Raw genomic sequence first — 20,076 nt, forward strand, 5'->3', positions numbered from 1 at the left:
GTCAATTGAAAATATAGCCTAAATAAAGGGGCATAAATCCATTCAGGTATTTGGACAAATGTACTCAGACACAAGAATACCCAAAAATCTGCAGAAGAAGCACATTACACATCCTGAAAGAGAATCGCAATAGACATGTAAACATAATATAAAATTGAACATTGACTGTCATGTCAATGAGTATGTCTTTGCTTCCCTTGTGCCCACGTCCTGTTCTTATTCTGTAGGTGAGTGGTGAGCTACCCTAGTGCCATCTATTGGTCACTTGTGTGGGCCCAAGCAAGAAGAGCTTTCTGTTCCATACCCACCAATATCAAGGTATTGTACTGTGGTATGTATGTATGGTGGTATGTATCATGGTAAGGTATACATATGAGTGGCCTGGAAGTGCTGCTGCTAGAGCATCCACCCAGTCATTTACAAGTTCTGGGATTGAGTCCCAGTCATCCATGTTCTGAAATGTGATCCTATTCCCTACTTTTGCCTTCTGTGAATTCAAATTAATGTACACTATCCTTATCATGTATTCAGGCAATGAAATCTGACAAGCCCGCAAATATTCACGCTTTCATAATGTTGGTGTTGTTTCCCTTACCCGACAATATTTTGGAGTCATGGTGGCATTCCTGTTACTTTCGATGATTGAGAGTCATAAAGCAGCAAGCACTGCTCTCTTCCAGAGGCAGAAATATGTCACAGAAAGAATGCTGCCACAACAAAGAATAACATACCTTTACAAGCATTTGTTTGCTTGAGAAATGCTGGTTTCCAGGGTAGGTCGTTGTAGAAATCTTCACAATTCTCACAGTTCAAGCCTTTGGTGTTGTGCTTGCATTCACAACGGCCATGGACCATTCCTTCCCGTGACTCTGCGTTGGGCATCGGGATACATTTGGAGGCATGCCCATAGCATGAACATGACCCACGCACTATCATCTTGTAAATTGCATAGTAATACTTTTCCTAAAGAAATAATGGACAAAAATTAATCATAAATACTTATTACTAGGACTAGAAATAATCCAGGTGCAAAAAACTTAAGTGTAAGACCTTAAGTGTAAGTGCTATCAGATTAATTTAATATTAACCATAAATTTTTTTAACCCATAGAAATTAAACTAAAAATAATTTTCCACAAGATAATTACAGAACTATGGGATTTCTAAGTTGTATTTTGAAACTAGCTTGCTTCAATCCATGCCTATAGAACATGCATGTTTTAGAGGTAGGTAAAGTCTCCCTATATTTTTTTTTTTAAATACAAATATCTTCTGCACTGGCATGCCATAGTCCGATGGGCAGATGTTGAATGATTTACAGAGTTACTTATGCCTAGGGATGGGTGAGTACATAATACTTTTTGATCTCGACTCAAGTTAAAAACTACTCCTGAGTATCGAGTCAAGTCGAGTTTGAGTATGGTAATTTCTGGATTAGGCAATATAACAATGCATGCACCAACATATTCTCATTTCTCCAATCTCCTAGTGAATTTTCTCTTCTGAACCCTTCACTTGATGTAAAAACGATAAGACGATGTGGAACGTAAATGATAATTTTTTCAGAATTAGGAGATGAATGAAATTGATGTGTCTTAAACAGTTCCATAAGCAAAATTGAAATGAATTAACCTCTAGTAATATGTTGACATTTCAATTTAAATAGCATCCAAAATGATGAGATTAGTTCCTGAGATCGTATAATTTCATTTGCATAGTCATAATAAAGATTATATATATAAATGAATCATTTAATCTTTCAAGTTGTCATACATAAAAACCATACATTCTAATACATAAAAACATCAAGAAAGGAATGAACAACAATTAACATCTGACATATGTAGTACTCAAATAGGCTCATAGATGACACCATTTGTGCCATCAGATACAGGAAAACCAGCAATGTCCGCAAAAACCTAAAAGTTACATATTTTTTTTATAAAAACCATAACAAATTTTACATATTCTCTTGGCATTTGAGTAAAGTATATACCGTTGGGCAAAAAATCATCACATAACAAAGTATGAGCAATGCAGCGGTCCACTCCCAATATGCCGCCAGATCAGAAGATCAGATCGGCCACTGCCGCTGACAAAAAGGGATTTGGCACCCACGTCTAGTGCTATAGAAGTCGACTGCAAAGTATAAAGCAAGCTAAAACTTCCAGGCATAGGCAAAAGAACAATTCATCAACTTTACAAACGACATTCTTGCATGAGATTGAAAATAGTGCCTCCTACCGGCAGATTTATGAACCTACTGGTCTCGACAGCTCTGCAACTGAAACTCCTCAACTTAACTTGATATTCCTAATGGTACTCAACTCAATCGAGTCAAGTACCAACTACTCGACTCAATTTGAATTTTCGAGTGGTCGCACATCCCTACTATCAGTGACTTTTGATTGCATCTCCCATTAATTGATATGTGTGGTATCTATCATCAAAGCTTTCACTGGTCATTTAGAATTTTGTTTTCAATGAAAACTCTTACTTTTAATAATTACATACATTTTTTTTCAAGGAACACAAGGATGATTAACTGACCTTGATTTCTTGCCTGTTGTCTAGATGATCATCTCCCAGAGTATGAAGCTTGGTGAAGTTTATTCTCAATGTAGTCATTTTCAAAAGATTCTGGACTTCTTCAGAGTATGGGTCATCAATTCGCAGATTTGGGGGTAGCACCCTGAAAATTACCTAGGCCCAAGGATAAAAGTAAAAAATTAGTTCATCTTCACAAATCAATCTGAAATATTGGCCAGGAAAGGGGGAAAATAAAAGACATTGTACATAAGATAGAAAGTAAATCTAGATTCCATGGCGTTTTGGAGTGTTTCCTTAAGAAATTAAGTAAATAAAAATTATGCTTAGCAAAAATTTCAAAATATGTATGTACCTCTTGCTTCACTCAACCAACTGTGAATAAAAAAGTTGGACTTTCCATGAAGTTTAAAAAATGCAAATATGACCAGAGATTATGGCTGTGCTTGCATAGGCACAGAGGACATAAGGTTTAAACTCAAAATAAACATTTTATTTACAAAAACTGACATACATAATAACCTAAGACCAAACCAAATTGTTAATTGAGGAATATATTAATGAAACAAACCACTTTGTATGTGCCTCATTTTTTATTTATACATTGAGAAATTCTAAAACGATGTTGTCTCAGGCATGACTCAGTGGAATTAGCTATTCACATTGAAATAGAAAAGTCGGGAATTTTTCAACACAAATTTGCAAAAAAATTATATGGCATAAGAAGTGCTCAAAAATATTTTTTTGCAAAATGATCTCGGGAGATTAAGTTTAACGTGGATGTAGACCAATACAGAAATTCCCGACTTTGGTTTTTTTATAAAGTTTTACATTTTATACTAGATTGTTTGGGTTTTCAAGACTACTTTTGCACCCTTTGGAGATCGCACTGCATCCTCTATGGGCACACCTAAGCCAATGAAACTGCGTTTCATTAACTTTGCACACCAAAATAAGTAAGATTTATCACATAATTAAGCATAAAAATATTGTGTCTTTGAGTTCATCTCTCTACATAAATAAGTCAAAGAGAAATCAGGGTTCTTACCTCTCCCTCTGTTGAAGGAGCCACATTGGAGTATCGAGATTCACACACAACATCTGTTAAGGATCTTGGGCTATGCTTCGGCACGTGAGGAAAAGACTCCTCACAATTGTGAGCAAAGTATCGGTATACCTGAAAAAAAATTCAGAATTCGACATATGTACTTCAAAGGAATTTTTAAAAGACATGTTATACTTCACTTTTATAGGAGTAAAGTTCTTGAATTACTTCATTTGAGTGATAAAGGAATTTTTTAAATGAAATTCATTCTCAATATGTGGTGAATATCAATATACTGAGGAAAAGGTGTGTGAAGCATGAGAAATTGATGATTTTAAGTCCAAAACAAACATTACAAGGTCCAAATGATCCTTTAAATGGAGATGAATATATGGCAATTTGATCTTGACATCATTTTCTCCAAATGTTAGGACAACATATTCTCTTTCCAGAAGTGCTGTCTATATTTATTGGAATCCACAACTGTTGTCAGGTGCCTAGACACTTAGGACCTTTCTTGGCCCACTGTGTGAACCCCATGCTTACCCTGCCTGTTACTAGCGGGCAGCAGACAGGAAGACCACTGTTGGGCCCAGCAATGCTTAATTTTGGTAACCTTTTTGGAATAGGAGTGTGTCAATTTGTCTAGCACTTGCAATGAATGTCTTTATAGTTAATGGGCTAATATTTGCTTAGTGACCATCTTAACTCATACTCTGAAAATTTTCAAGCATCACTGATCTAAATTTGGCACCATTGAACAAGCAATGAGTGATGATGGCCCACCATTTGATTCCCATGCTCCAGAAAAATTTTGCACAAAGCATAGTTCTGCCATGGCTTAAATTATTGACGAGAGATTTCTGATCAGGTGCCACACAGAAGAAAAATAATTCAAGCCATACATTTTCAAGAAGATCTTTCAACAAATATTAACTGAGGACTTTACAGCAGAGTTCCAAATTGACTCACCTGCCAAGTTGCGCCAAAGTCATAAGACCTCTCGATGAGCATAGCAGCTGGACGGAATGTCTTAAATGTAATAATAAGATGAGTAAAATGAAACTCAGCACCGAGGTCTAGCTGAATGGTCACATTTTCCACTCCATTCTCGGACTGCCACCATGTCTTGGCTTCCCTATTGAAACAAAAAAAATAGCACGAACATACGTAAAAATTTATCTTAAATCACACCAATTACTCAGATTTTACTTTAGCACTCACAATCTTGAAGCTGGAAGCTCCAACTTTTCATGGAGAGGAAATGGTTTGAATATCAATATTCTGCACACTTGTGACAAAAAATGCTTTCAATAACCACCGGTGAGAATACTACAATCCTCATGGGCAGATTCAGAGTTCATGGGAAGTTTTCCTTATGAACAGTAGAGAGGAAATAGAAAATGCTTCCTTAGGTCATTGGAAGACAAAAAATGGGTGATTGGCACAGCAAAGAGCAAGAATAAAAAGATAAGTCTTACATATCCAATGAGTATGGCCCGACAACAAGTAACATCATTTTACTATTACAAGTAAGCACAAAATAGCAAGAACAGAGATATTCGTGGCTGTACTTCTCTAAGGTGTGCACAGATGCAGGTATCCATTGTTCAAGTTTTTATTTGCTTTGTTGGTATTGCTGCCTTGCAGCTAACACTTGCAATATGAAAATGTGAGATATTACTTAACAATCAAAGAGGAGAAATAATCCTCCATACACGAGATACTGACTAGGCAAATCTGCCAATGAGTATTTTGTACGGAGGTTTTCTAACCTAAGGTTATTGAAAGCATATTTGTCATAAACATGCAGATTGTCAATATTCAAACCATTTTCTCTCTTACAGAAATTAATGAGGGAAAGTTGTAGATAGAATTTGAAGGTCAAAAGCCCGAAAGATGGTGAGCAGGGTAGCCAAGTAGGTAAAATAAAAGAATATTTTGCTCTTTAAGCATTGTTCCCTGCAGTCACTGACCAATATTCAATTAGCTACCATCTCCATCATCATAAGTCAACAATCATAAGATTGGTACCAAGTAGCTCTCTATTCGGCTCTCTTATCCACTAGCCTTTTCATACTAACATAAATATTCTCTTTTACATTCTTAATAACCTGCTCAATGTAACTTCTTCAGGGCTGTCTCTTGCCCTTTTCCCCATTCACCTCTCCTTCAACAACTGTCTTCATAAGGCCGTCATGTCTCATGATGTACCCAGGTTGTCCCAATTTTCTTCTTAGGGTTCATACAGTATGGTATTTCAAGGAGGCGACCCCAAGCAGACGTCATTTGTGGAATTAGGAAGGGTGAGTAAGGAAGGGTGGAGAGAAACCTGGCATCGCTCTTAGATTGCTCTTAATGAAAAGCACCAAGGGGACCACTGCTTAACGTCCCATCTAATGGATAGAAAATTGTACTTGAAGTGCCCTCAACAAAGGATTCAAGTAGGGAACAGGCAGTATATGAAAATTCACCGCCACCACAGGGATATGAACCTAGGTCCACAGGGTGGGAAGCCAAAACTCCAGCCCCCACACTAACCCAACCCCTAGAGTGTTTTCACAAGGCTTCTATTTACTCCCACTCTCCTCAGCATTTCTCATTACAAACATTATTATTACTTAGTCGATCCATTTTATCTTCATCATTCTTTGAGTATTACATGAGGTTACCTACCAAAGTTTTCCTAATAAACAGCAGAAACTAGCGTTATTTTAATAAATGCCTAGACATAAAAAGAAGAAAACAATTTTCCTATATTTAACTTAAAACTTATGAAATTTTATCAAATTTTATTCATGCCTCATTCCTTATCACCATATACATTAGTACAGAAAGGTCTTTTTCTGTAATTCTGAGCATGCTTCTTTAATACTGCACTTATAGTGATAAATGAGGTATCATTTCCCAGACGGCACAGGAATTTTACGTATCTGAATACGAAGGTTGACCATCAAGATATAAGTGGATACAAGAAATCGCGATTAGGAAGTTACTAAAAAAGTTTTGTTTCTTATTTCCTTTAATGAAGAAAAAAGATACAAGAGGACTGGCAAAATCATATGCACCTACAAAATTGTATCTCATCGATAAAACTGTATTCAGTCTGGGACTGTTTTCTTTCGCGGGTGGTGCCATATCCTCCTAAAGAAGCCAGAAGATCACAAGCCAGCACAAGCCTTTGGGGGTCGCGTCGTTTAAGTTACGTCTCACCACATTTCAGGGATTTTTGTGGTTAAGTTGGTGAAAAATAGAGTGTCTCGTAATGGTGAAGTTTATCTTATTCTTTAGTTTCATTCACTGGGCTTCAGAAACGTGTTTGTGAGATATTTTTGTTAAAAATGCCTTTCGTGTGTGTATTGCCGGGATGTAAAGGCAACTCCGGGACATGGTTCAAGTTTTTAGCTTTCCAAAAGATCCTGAGTTGAAGAAGAAGTGCATTTGGGCGATAAGAAGAAAACATTTCACCCCTACGAAAAACAGTAAGGTATGTACTCTTTCTCGCTGTAATTAAAGTTAGTGGCGTCGGGATGTTGATGCATAACTTCAGTACTGAAAATGGTGATTCAAAATTTTATAGCAGCAATTCATTCGAAAATTCTTGCATTTTAGTTGTCTTTTTTGCATTAATTCATTCGTTAAACGTGTGGCTAAAGGAGAAAATAGGAATTAGCAGCCAAGTTTATAGAATCGAAAATTGTTTCTTAGCCCAATGGCACAGTCTAAACATAACTTGTTTGTTTAGACTGTGCCAATGGTTTGTTATATGTCGGCTTTCATCATTTCAAATTATCTTATGCTATAGTTTGAAAAAAATATTCAGATATACAACTATTTACTAAATTTACGAGCCTAGTAATTTGATTTCTCATGCAGAAATACCAAAAATTGGAAATGATGTTGTTGGAAAGTATTTTAGGTTGGCAATAACCTCAGTGGATAATTTTGTATAAGTAGGGTTGGTAGCACTATTCTAGTGTGTGTTTTGTTTTACAATGTTTATCAGTGCGTGTTTTCTAATAAAGGAAGTACACTAGTGAGTTGTTCTCTATAAGTGTGTTGTGACTATTGCCCTACCTTTATACAATAACTGTGACAATTATCAATAATACGACAGATGTGACCTAGTAAGTTACATTGTATTTTATTATTTATTAGTTTCAGGTGTGCGAGCTTCACATCACACCTTGTGATATCAGAAAATAATCTGTGGTCTTGGACGAGAAGACGGGGAGAAAATTCTTGTTGAAATGAAGGCGCCCAGATTGGAGGAAGGTGCCATTGCTTCGCAGTAACCTGTCGTCAAGAAGAAAGACATCGTGGCAGAAGTGACATATAGATCTAAAGTGGGTGTGGATTTGTTTTTGTGCAAGTGGATGCTGTGATAGTGAACGTTCATCGGAGAAGGTATTGAAGGTAGTTATTGTGTATCGGCCGGTCCTCTTGTAAATAATTTTCTTTTCGAAAGAGAATATGAGTACATAATTGTTTCGCCAAATTAGATGTGGGTTGGAAGAGAAAATTGGAAATATTATTGTGATTGACTAAAGAAAATAAATAATATCGGTAATGTATTTCTGTGGTTTTTTTCTTTCCTGCCTCATAAAAGGGCCAAGGGTGTAAAAGGGCCATGGTAGGTAGTTATCGATTGTGCTGAGTTCGACAAATTTTTCGATTGTGCCAGTTACAATATATATAATTTTCGACCTAATCGATTGAGATTAGCCTAAGTGCTGTGTTCCTGCGTGCTTCGTATCCTTTCGAACGCGCTTCGTAGCGGACATTCACATGCTACGTACGCCCTTCGTCGACAGGCCGGGAATGAATATTATCCATTACCGAAAAGTGACGGAGCAGCCTAGTATCCCCGTAGTCAATGGGTACCTACATACGAATTAGATACTAGTTCTGTGCCGTCTGGGTTTAAACGTTGACTCACCGGCTTCAGACGAAAAATACAATTTCAATCTCAAATTTCACTGTTTACCGATTAAACTTAAATGTTTCTATGAAATACATGTAAAGTTAGTTATTAATGCTTGCAGACCTTTTTCTTTTGTATATTTAAATTAGCGATAATGGTCACATAGAGTTGAAACATATACCATTGGAAAGAAAAATACACATTCTAATCCTTGCATTCAAATTTTGTTTTCCATGTGGTTTGCAGTGAATTTTGAAAAAAAACATACATTAAAATGCTGAAATTTCAGTGTTTTTGGCTTATTGTTCCCTTGACGACTGTTAGTATAGTTTATGTTGTTTGACGTCTCTTTTCAATCACAAAAGAAATCCTTTATACCTATATTTCAACAGAAAGGTCTTTTTTGTCATACCTAATACCTACATACATATTTCTGTTTAAATGTGATAAAAGGATTAAGGTTTAAAAACATATTAAATCCATATTTAAACCAAAGAAACGTAACATAAGCAGGCAAAAATATTTGAAATAAAATCTAAGAAGTATGAAGAAAGTTTAATATTCTCTAAAAGAGACATCGTGCGTAAGAAACTTGAAAGATAATGTGTACATATCACGAATAAATAAAACTATTGTGTTAAAAGTATTCAAGAATTACCAGCATGGATTGACAAATAAAATTATAATAGTACCAGATGCAAATAGAGATTGTACATGGGTGAACGGTATAAAATTGTTATGAATAAGAGTGAGAGACATGTTTTTTCGCATGAACAATTGTACATACCATTTTCTATAGTTTGCATTTTCCTTGATATTTGTGTGTGTGTTAAAGAAACTCATAACAACTAAATTACAAACGACAACATTGTAGCTTCTAATATTGTATTTAAAGAAGTTCCATTTAGGCGTGCCATTATTCAGCAGCAGACGTCAAAATTGTTCCTGCTAGTACCAGACTCTCTTGCCTGTATTTTATTCATATGTTTTGTATATTTTTGCAAGAAAAGTATAAAGAAAGTACTTTATGATACACCTTCTTCTTTATCTAAAATCCAATTACAGCATATCCTCAACATCACTGTATCCCTGATAGCGTGAAAGTGCAAAATTTTCGCATGGGTTACCTTGTCAACACCATATTCACAAAACAATTTTAGTAATATAAAATAGCAATTAAGCAAAGTAAATAAATTATGCATGGGCACCCATTTTGGCAGGGAAGGCCACTTTTTCAAACAGTTGCCAAATTTTTACTTTTTATCTTCAATTCTATCTCTATCTAGCATTTCACAAGTTCTCAAGTTTTTTTAAGGCTCACTCGCAATATCTAAAGGTAAATGTCAATTAATAAAATCCAGTATATCAATTCCAATAAAAGGTTGCAAAATATGATACATACCCACGAGTAGGGACCCTATCAACAATGTTTTCCACACGGTGACTTTGAAGCGGATATCTAGACTCTGGCCTCGAATCACACCAAAAACACTTCTTCCTGTTTTCCAGGTGAGATACAATACAAAAGCGTTCCTGCAAAGAATTCAAATAAGATCCATAAAAATCATGATAATGCTCATCATAAAAGCTTAAAATACTTTCTTTCATTGAAAATATAACTAAATGGCCTCAAGTAATATCAATGTGTGTAACTTAGTTGAGGGCAATAAATATAATCAGCATATTTTCCTCTGGTCCATTAATTCCAACATAGACTTATCCTCAAAAGTTAGGAAAATTTACTGTATTAAGAAAAAAATGTTATACATTATGATCATAAAATTCTATTAACGTTGCAATGGACAGAGATGTAGCAGATTGAAAATTTTTAATACTAACAAAAGTTGAAAAAAGAAATATTTTACACAAATACCAATCATTTGCCTTATCATAACATTACAAGGATGTCAATATGGATGCAAATCATCAACCTAATCATGAGCCTGATAGAGGTGTGGTGATACTTTTTTTTACACTTATTAGGTGTAAGGTCAAGTAACACATCCTTGAAACATAACCAGGTAACTCATCTCCACTATGATGAACAAGGTAACAATAGTGATAGGACCATGTTCTGATAGTTTACACAGTAAGTCACCATTAAATTGTACGTATTGCATTAAAATGTGTACATGAATATATAAAAAAATAGAGCTAATACTGAAATTGCCAAGAGGAACAAAGTGAGATCAAACATGGATGTGCATCGACTCGGACATTTCTTCACATAAACAAAAACCACAAGACATATCAGTAAATTTTCTTACTTTTGCATGCAAACCACACGTTGAAGATGCAGTAAGACTGGCTTCTCTACCAATTAGTAAGTCTCCAGTGGCTGGGTAACAAGAACTATCCTCACAGGGGTGCTGCCGAGTGTAAGTATAACCTTTTGGATAATAAATACAAGGAAATAAATGTAAATGTATCATTAACCCACAAATGTAAACATACCACCTCTAGTAAACATATATTTATTGTTATTTCAATTTCAATGTTAACAGAACCCACAATTAAAGGAGCATTAAAACAGCTTCAGTGTTTTTTTCAGCATGTTAATATACACCAATACACTAATGGAGAGGAAAAATGAGCCAAAATTAAGTAAAGATTATAAATACATCCCTAGCAGTAAAGGCATGCATGCAACATCAAGGAAATGTTAGCATGGGAACAGATACTTCAGTTCACACCACACCAACATCAGCTTTAGCAACATTGTATTTCAGTTGCTTCAACAACCACTTTATGCTAAAATAATGATGCAGCAAGTTTTCATCAATCCATGACAGATCGTCAATAACAAGTTATCATGGTTTTCGTGCAATAATTTTGACTTTAGACAAAAGAACACAAGCAATAAAAATTCAATCACAGTACATTCCAGACATTTATGCCATCAAATACTAAGGGCAGCTGCTCATTTGGGACAAAACTCCAAGAGCAGAACCCAACTGAGGAATGAGCTGACATCTTACCAGTGAATTGGGGCTAAAGTCATCTACACAGGCTACACATTGTAGCATTCATCTCATTAGAGGTGGGTTAAACTGTTCATTTTGATGAACCGTTCACTTTGAACATATTCAGTAAAATGAACAGTTCAAAATATCTGCTCATGGCGAAAAGTCAGGGTCATTCAGGTAGAAAATACTATTTATCGGTCATTTAGAGTAAATGAAAGCTTAGCGTGGTATCATATGGTGTGTGCAGCTTGTCATTGTAATTTCACGCAAATTCTGTCCCAGGCCTTTACTTAGCTATCTGTGTGCAGGACAATATCTGCTGTCCACTCGTAGAATAAGCCAGAATTGATATTTATCAACCCAGCTTCTGATGTTATTCGCATATTTAGCACCAGAAAAGTTTTTAAATGCTACTTATATGAACAATTTAGACTTTCAAACACAGCTAACTGTTCTTTATAAATATTTTTAGCATAAACATAATTTGTGAATCTCTCTCTTAGACTCCTTGGTAAGATATCGATTTTTTTCTCCTCATTACAGCCTGTGTCAGGTATCTATCCACTCCAACAATGCAATTAACTGTCATTAATAGCATGCGTGAGACGGAGGGAAATAATCAGTTTCATTGCTACATTAGTACTTTCGGTAAAATGTAAAAAAATAGTAAAATATGTTACAGGTGTGGTGTGGTGTGCCCCCACAAGGGCGGCGTCAACGAAGAGTGAACAAAGGGCTGCGGCAAAGGACGGCGATCTGGGCGGGAATATTTGTGAGTGAACCAAGAGTCACTTACATTAGAGAGCTCAAGGAGTAAGTTATGCGCAAAGACAACAGATTCCACACAGGGAAAGACATTCTTAAGCGCACATCATAGAAGGAATGGTAAATGACAGGCTTTCGTTAGAGTTAACCCACAAATACATGACAGAAAAATCGGCTACACGAGAAAGTCGATCCCGGTTTTCACGCTCAGGATTCGCCCACTGTAACACTTGGGTTGCGGTGGACATTGATTATACTGTACTCTAAAGAGAATTCGTTGCACCTTTAAGTACTGCAGCACCTTCATAGGATTTTGGTAGTCATTTTAGGAGCTTATCTCCATATTGAATTTTCTTTCTGTATATTACTCGAGATACTGCTCCCATCACAATAAAATCATAAGAATATTGCATTGCCATCTAGTTGTAAGCTATCCTGAAAATTTTAGCACTCTAGCTAATGAGTAAGTGGTCAAAAAATTTATTGCAAAATTTTGACGGAACAGTAAGACAAACCCCAAGTAAAGTTGAGAAATAAAAATGTAAACAATCCATTTAATCTACCCGAACCATGTGGACATGATTGTGAAGATTGATATTTTTAAGTGCCAACTTCAATAACGAAATGTAATACCCCATATTTGTTACCCTTGATAGTGAATTTCTCAGAAATTGATAAATATTTCATGCAAATGGCGTTTCTAGAAGAAAGCTCCATAAATGATGAGGTCCAGTGACTCCGACGCCAGCACTGAGTACACCCATACAGTGGCATAACTAGAGATATGCTTTGGGAGGGATGAGGGGGATTTTGGGGGGGGGGGGCTGAGGGGAATTAGTGGGGGCTACCCCCCCCCCCCCCACGAAACGGGGAGTTCAGGAAAATTTTGGAAACATAACATTTCTGAAAATGCATTTTACATCATTTTGGCACTTACAATTTACCCTTAAGCAGAGGAAGTTATTATGCATCAAATCCAGACAAGATTTTTAAACAATTTTTGTATTTCTCTGAGGCTTTAGGAGGCGGATAGATCCTCTTGTCCCCCCCATAGTTACACCACTGCACCCATATTTACGCTGAAGAATTGGGCGATATCATCCACCACATTCCACCAAGAATGATGGAAAAATGATTATTTTAATAATTGACCACCATGGGCCGTTCGTTGGTTTGGAATAATAGAAATATGATATAGGAAGGCAGGCTTTCCGGGCAGACTAATTGAAGCATTCCTTCTCAGGTTCTCTCCAGGTCAAGTTTTCCAAGGCCGACGATTGGTTGTTCTACTGGTGAAGATAAGACTCAATCACTCATCTGCCCTGATGAAAATGCGCGAGTCAAGCATCGAATCGTCAGCCATGAAAACTTGACCCGGAAAAGAACGAGCATTTTTTCAGTATTTAGAAGAACTTCTTCAGTAAATGCTGTTACACTAATTGGAATACACATGGGATGTATACAATAATAAAATTAGAATATAAGGTTACGGACATGTGGGACAGAAAATTTTTTAATTCACGGCTAAGTGTATACATGTTAGTATACTTTAAAATTGAAGATTTTTAAGCGCTTAATGTTTATTTGCAACCATCAACATTGGGTAAACACTTGAATAGCCTGACAGGATAGTATTAATACATAACGCTATAGAATACCACAGGAATACACATGAAATTTTCAACCAAAATCAGAGACGAAACTAATCGGCACCAATACTTGTCTCCCATTAATTATCCACCACCTACATACGAATATCCAGCGTTAGTGAAACTACTCTCTTAACTTATTCAAGTACTGCACTCAATAGCATTAGTGATGTTATCCACTCAAGATGTTAGCACAAAGGTTTCTCCATCGTTGGCTAGTACTCGCAGCATGTTTGAGGGTATCTGTCCTCGTATATAAGCTTCCGTGGGCAACAACAGTGAGTCTCATTCCACAACAATGACACACAAATATACAGCATACCATTCCAAAGAATTTAGATGGACAAGTTTTATTTTTAATGTACGCTGTACAAAATTGGAGATGTTATGGTCAGCAATACATCTCATTTAAGTTAAGCCAATAACAGGGAAGTTTCCTATTTTTTTGTTGCTTTAATCGAAACATTATTACTGCTGGAGTACGTATTTCACACTTTTAGATTTTTAAATGACAATATCTATTTTTTGCGATTAAATGAAAAGTGAAAATTTTCAAGCGCGTGAAAACACCACGGGTAAGTATGAATGCTGGGAAAAGCCCGTGTGACATCTTTCTGGTTCCGGCTTCCGCTGTGTGAGGCCACTTTGGTGTGAGGCTATGAGTGCCGCTACGATGCAGGCTGCTAGCAGGTAGCAGAGTACCCTGCTAGCAGATAGTGCTTGGCTTAATTAAGGATTATTAATACCCCATCAAACGAAGGAAACTTTCAGACTATAGGCAATTTTAATAGGTGATTATTAAGAAAATTTTCCCTGAGCTCTGTGTCTCATGCATGCATTGGTAATCTCAGACGATGTAAAACTCCCGAATACTCGTATGGCATCTAGGTCCCTGTGACATCACGTGGAGTGGCATCGCATGGGCACCTATCTGGCCCTTTTCAAATGAGGTTAAGATTGACCATTAACATTCGTCTAAACTGGGATTTCTAAAACCATATCATTTGTATATTATGAATACACTAATGGTGGGTAATGAATCGCAATCAATGCCTTTCGTTTTCTTTGATGAAGGAAACTACCCTATTAACTACTTGAGACAGTAATCCACATGGCTGACAGCAGGCATTAAACATTCAATATGAAGAAGTAATTATGAAGGTTCAGCCCACTTCATCCGTTGAAATAGAAATCCCATGATATGTGATCAGATGCCCGCCAGGGTTCCGGCAGCGTGAGAAGCCAACGTGAGGTTGTGGTTTATCAAGGTTCTTAGAGTACACTTACTTACTTACGTAAGGTTCTTACAGTGCTTAGAGTTCTTAGAGTATCAAGGTTCTTACAGTCTAAGAACCTTGGTGGTTAATAAGGGCATTAATAATCTATAATTAAGCCAAGCACTACCTCCTAGCAGGGTACTCTGCTACCTGCTAGCAGCCTCCACCTAGCGGCGCACACATCCTCGCCCCAAGGTCATCTCACTTTGCGGCAGCGGGAACCAGAATGACGTCACACGGGCTTTTCCTGGCATTCATATTTAGCCGTCACGTTTTCGCGCGCTTGAAAATTTTCACTTTTTATTTAATCTCGAAAAATAGATATCGTCATTTAAAAATCTAAAAGTGTGAAATGCGTACTCCAGGAGTAATAATCTTTCGATTTAGGCAATAAAAAAATAAAAGGAAACCACCCTATTGTCGAACCCAATCCCACCCGTGAAAACTATGCAGTACACTTCAACAGATAGGACGGGTACCTTAGCGCCTCAGATATAATTGTCAACGAATCAGTGCAACACCTACACTGTCGCGGTGTTAAGGAAGTTAGCTCCGAAGGACCGAGTGGGCACATTAAAGTATCTATGTTCCACAATCCAAAAGAAAAAATGACATATTAGCTTTGAAAAAAATTACACCCAGTGGTACAAAAGAATAATCAAACTTTGCGCTGAGTCACTTTATCTCTTTGGTGGCCGTCCTTGTCGGGCACGCAAAATGGGAGGGGGTGTTGGCGTGGAGGGCACTTGACTTAATTGCGTGCGCCATTACGACTGGCCTCTCCTCACCCGCACGCACACTGCGAGACCCCGCTCCTCCCGAGATTTGCCAAGACATTGAGGGGTTTTACAGGTGCAAGAACTACAATTATAACGCCTTACTCCGAAACATGGTACCTTTTTCTGGGCTTTCTTCGCGCGCTTAAGCTTTCTTTTGGAACCAGTCGGTGTTGCCCTCACGCCAATCGAAATGGCTTCGCCTCAAGTTTTCCTCTTCGCCCAATCAACAGACCTTCGCTAAAAAAAATCCACTGGATGGTAAAATAATACTAGATTTAGGTAACTTTCAGAAAAAAAACGCATTTTTCGCGGCACTGACTAAAAATATACCATAATAAAAAACTTAGATTAGATTATTTGTACTGAATGATTATGCTATTTACATTAAAAGATGAATAACCACCATTTGGAGCAGTGACGTGATATCTCTATTTTCGAGGTCGATACGGCATGAAATCATATAAATTTACTGGATAATAGCGTTTATTTTAGGCCTAATTTTTGTCAATATAAACTCTAAAATCAAAAATGTCTCGTGTTGAGTGGACTAATTCATAGGATATCCTTAACTAAGAATATACCGAATCACTCAGGTGCGCCAACGCCAATTTAAGAACCGGGAAATGGTTACGGTCAGCAGCACAGTGAGTCCCCTGAGAAAAGGGTAGGGATATCGACACCAAAACCTACGACGCACACACGCCGCGGCGTGTGTACGCATAGCCGACAGCATAACCAGCGACACAGTTATCTCCCTAAGCCAACATACGCGGAGGAATACCCGCAAACATGCAGTACCATCGACTCAAGATCTCCGACTGCTGCTCTCAGTGTTAGCCCGAGGCCCACCACCAAGGGAAGAGCTCCCCCTACCTCTGCGCCTATACGCCGGCTGGCTCAATGGGTGCGGCTGCGCTGCACCTCCCCTTTCGCCCGTGGCTGCCCGCCGCGCCGCCGCATCCGCTGTGGAGATGGTCGCCAGTGTCAACCCGGGTGCAGAACCTTCCGGGCACCACTGGGCCACATTGGCACCGCGCTTCCAGTGGCCGCGCGAGCCTCTGGCATTGCACCATGGGAGGACGGGTGCCCTCCCCCCACCAACCCAATCGACGTACTTGAGCCAATCGCGAAATCTCACCCACGACCGCAATCGGGCACTGCCCGCAAGTGCGACCGTCATGTCACTTCGCAAACAACCTCTGAACCCAAGGTCCCTTTGTCGCATTGTCTATCTCTTCCACACGCACTTACAACTTATGTCATCACCTTGAAATTTCTAGGATTATACTACCTACCAACTACATCTTGTGTTGGTCCAAATATATTTTCAGTCCCTAATTTTCATCAACTGAAAGATTTTACCATTTTTTATTGCGCCCAAGTTTCAGGTTCATAAAATAGTACAGGAAGGATTATTGAGTGATATATGTTGACTCACGTGTTTTTTGAAAGTAGTTTTGACTTCAGCACATTATCTACGGACCAGTATGTTGCTGAAGCTATAACTATTTTGGATTTACTTTCCCGCCTTGTTGTCATTAGTTATTGTGATACCTAGATATCATTTAAATTCATCAGCATGTTGATATTCATAATTCTACACTTAATGATTCACTGCCAGGTCATCTGCTCATTTAGTTCTCCAGACTCACGTATATTTTGTTTTATCTCCGTTATTTTTTATTTAACCTTGTTTGCTAATTGTAACCTTTGCTAAGCTCAGCAGATCGTTAATGTTCCCAGCCAGAAGTTCCACATCATCAGCATATGCCACATTTACTTAGGTATCAGTAGTTATCCCAGCTGATTGCTGTTTTGTTTCAAACACTACTATCTCTACCCTGAAATTTTCAACACGAGGACATAAGTTTGAAGCGAGTACTTCGTCACCAAATATTCGGTCGAGAGGGTGGAGTGCGATACGTGGGGTTCAATTCAATGGAGGCGAGTGTCTTCGCACAGTAATTAATTAAATAATTAATTAAATCTACCTCAACATAGGGAAAATAAGTTAAAAATTGAGTGATAAATAAATGCGCGGTGTCTACAACGATCACTTAAATGAAAGGTGAATCAACTGTAAACCAAGATGGTCAGTGAATGGAGGGCGTTAGAGAACGATGGGTAAGCCAACAAGCATTAGGGAGGCACTAAATAAACCCACGTAACACGGCGTCATTTCGAGAAATATGACTGGAACATGAAATGGACATTGACTGAGAAATTAAGTTCTAGAAACTTGATAAAGATGGTCCATAGACTCCGAGTAGCTGCAGTCAAATATATAGCGTCTTTACGGGGACGACCCACGACCCCTCCCCCAGAATGAGGAAAAGTTTTTGCGTTTAAGCTGGCTATAACACCATCTGTAACAACGAGGACTGTTAAATATTGAACAGTTGTATTTCCAGGATTTCTGAAGTTCAGATTTAATGTCGTGACTCTAAATGTAAAAAGTGTTGTGTTATTTCCTTCATTCGGAGGAAACTCTGTCGTCATTTTAGATATGTAATGTAATGAAATAATTCCAAGAGCTTCAACAGTGAAAGACCTGGGGGTTTATTTTGACAAAGCTCAGTCATTCAATGCTCACATTGAGCATGTCGTATCTAAGCCGCAGCTGGGTTGGCTACTTAATGTCACAAAAAAACATTATTTGCTTTTAGTTTGGAACTCGGCACTGGTACGATCTATTCGTAAATATAACAGTGTTAAATGGCATCCTTATTACCAAGGGTACACTAAGGATTTTTAAGAGCAATGAACTACTTTTAAATCCATATGCCGGCCTCGGTGGCGGCGGGGTAAAGTCCTCGCCCGCCAAACTTCGAGTCCCGCCTGGGTAGTTTTCCCCAATCCAGGGCATAGTTGTTCGTGTACGTTAGATTGCTACAATTTGTTGAATAACCCGATCTAAAATCGCCAATATGAGCTGTATTCGGCGATTTAGGAATAAAATAAAAAAATTAAAAAAATAAAATAAAAATATTCAACATAGCCTAAACAGTGAAACAACGCAAATATTGGGTATTCAATCGCTGTTACTTAGGAGGAAAATGACTGGTCTGAAATTTTTATATAAATTATGTCGTTACTCAAAAGAGCGTCACATGAAATTAGTACTCATATTTTCCATGATTCTTTTGATTCATTTAAGCAAAATATGATAGCTAACATTTTTGCTGTTAAATTGATGCTACAGTTTTACTGCTCTAGACCAGAGGCCTTCAAGTTGATAATGAAAAATAACTCTTCACTTTCACCCATTCTCTAAGAAACCATCCCGCTCTTAATGCTGTCCCTCAATAATAACAACCACCTTGGTATGTCCCCTTACGCTCTGCCCCTTTGCTAACATTCTGCACGGACAGCGAAACGTTAGCCCTCCGCTTTACCTTGATCCCCCACTTAGCACGAAAAAAATACCTCTTTCTACCCTGGTTTTCCCACTTCTTCCATATTCTTGTCTTAACTTCGTTCTGCGAGGTTTTCCCATCGTTCAGCCTTGCACACCCTGGCCAAAACGAAAAAAGACCTCACTTTCTTCTTTACAATGATTTCCCGTTTGAAATCCTCACCTCCTCCCTTAACTTGCCCTGGCCTATTCGCCTTTCGTTCCACCCACCATTGAGCTCATTACAAAGACCCAAAAAGAATCGTTGCCGCTGAACCTTACTAATCCCTCAATGGAAAACGGAAACAAAAAAAAACCAACGGTCCCCATTTCCTTACATGCATCTCCTTTTTATATAGTCGGAGAACAGTTTTCCCTTCCCTACTCACCCCTCTCCTCTCTCTCTCTTATACCCCGAAATGCTATACATATAACGACTGCTGTAAAGTTGGCATTTTCAAAATAGTCTTGCACCAAATGTGAAATCAGAAAGAAGAGTGCGTGCGAAAATGTCCACTTGAGAAGTGCAACTGAATTATACAAGTGATATAGCGAGTTGCTTCTGCAGTCAGACGTTAGCGAGTTTGCATCATGGAAGACCTGCGCTGGATATCATTCAACATTTGTTGACCTTCAGTGAAACCGCTCCCGATGTAAAATAAGACACCTGCACCGCGGTACTCAAAGTTTGGAGAATAAGTTGACAAATTTCCGGCTATAAATTCGTTATT

At 37.9% G+C, this 20,076-nt stretch overlaps 1 protein-coding gene across 3 annotated transcripts in view; it reads right to left on the reverse strand.

The window, feature by feature from the left end:
• The window catches only part of LOC124171833 (laminin subunit beta-1), a 140,288-nt gene that overhangs the window by 43,098 nt on the left and 77,114 nt on the right, over positions 1-20,076 (reverse strand). For 2 of the 3 annotated variants that reach the window (XM_046551186.1, XM_046551185.1), the window contains exons 4-10: positions 16,825-16,914; positions 10,783-10,904; positions 9,918-10,048; positions 4,564-4,729; positions 3,595-3,723; positions 2,550-2,702; positions 732-963 (exon numbers count right to left, since the gene is read on the reverse strand). In XM_046551186.1, the coding sequence (XP_046407142.1) occupies positions 732-963; positions 2,550-2,702; positions 3,595-3,723; positions 4,564-4,729; positions 9,918-10,048; positions 10,783-10,904; positions 16,825-16,914 (1,023 nt within the window). The remainder of the gene's footprint in view (positions 1-731; positions 964-2,549; positions 2,703-3,594; positions 3,724-4,563; positions 4,730-9,917; positions 10,049-10,782; positions 10,905-16,824; positions 16,915-20,076) is intronic. The other variant, XM_046551187.1, reaches the window with a different exon arrangement.

The sequence above is a fragment of the Ischnura elegans genome, chromosome X (genome assembly GCF_921293095.1).
Source record: "Ischnura elegans chromosome X, ioIscEleg1.1, whole genome shotgun sequence".
Lineage (NCBI taxonomy): Eukaryota > Metazoa > Arthropoda > Insecta > Odonata > Coenagrionidae > Ischnura > Ischnura elegans.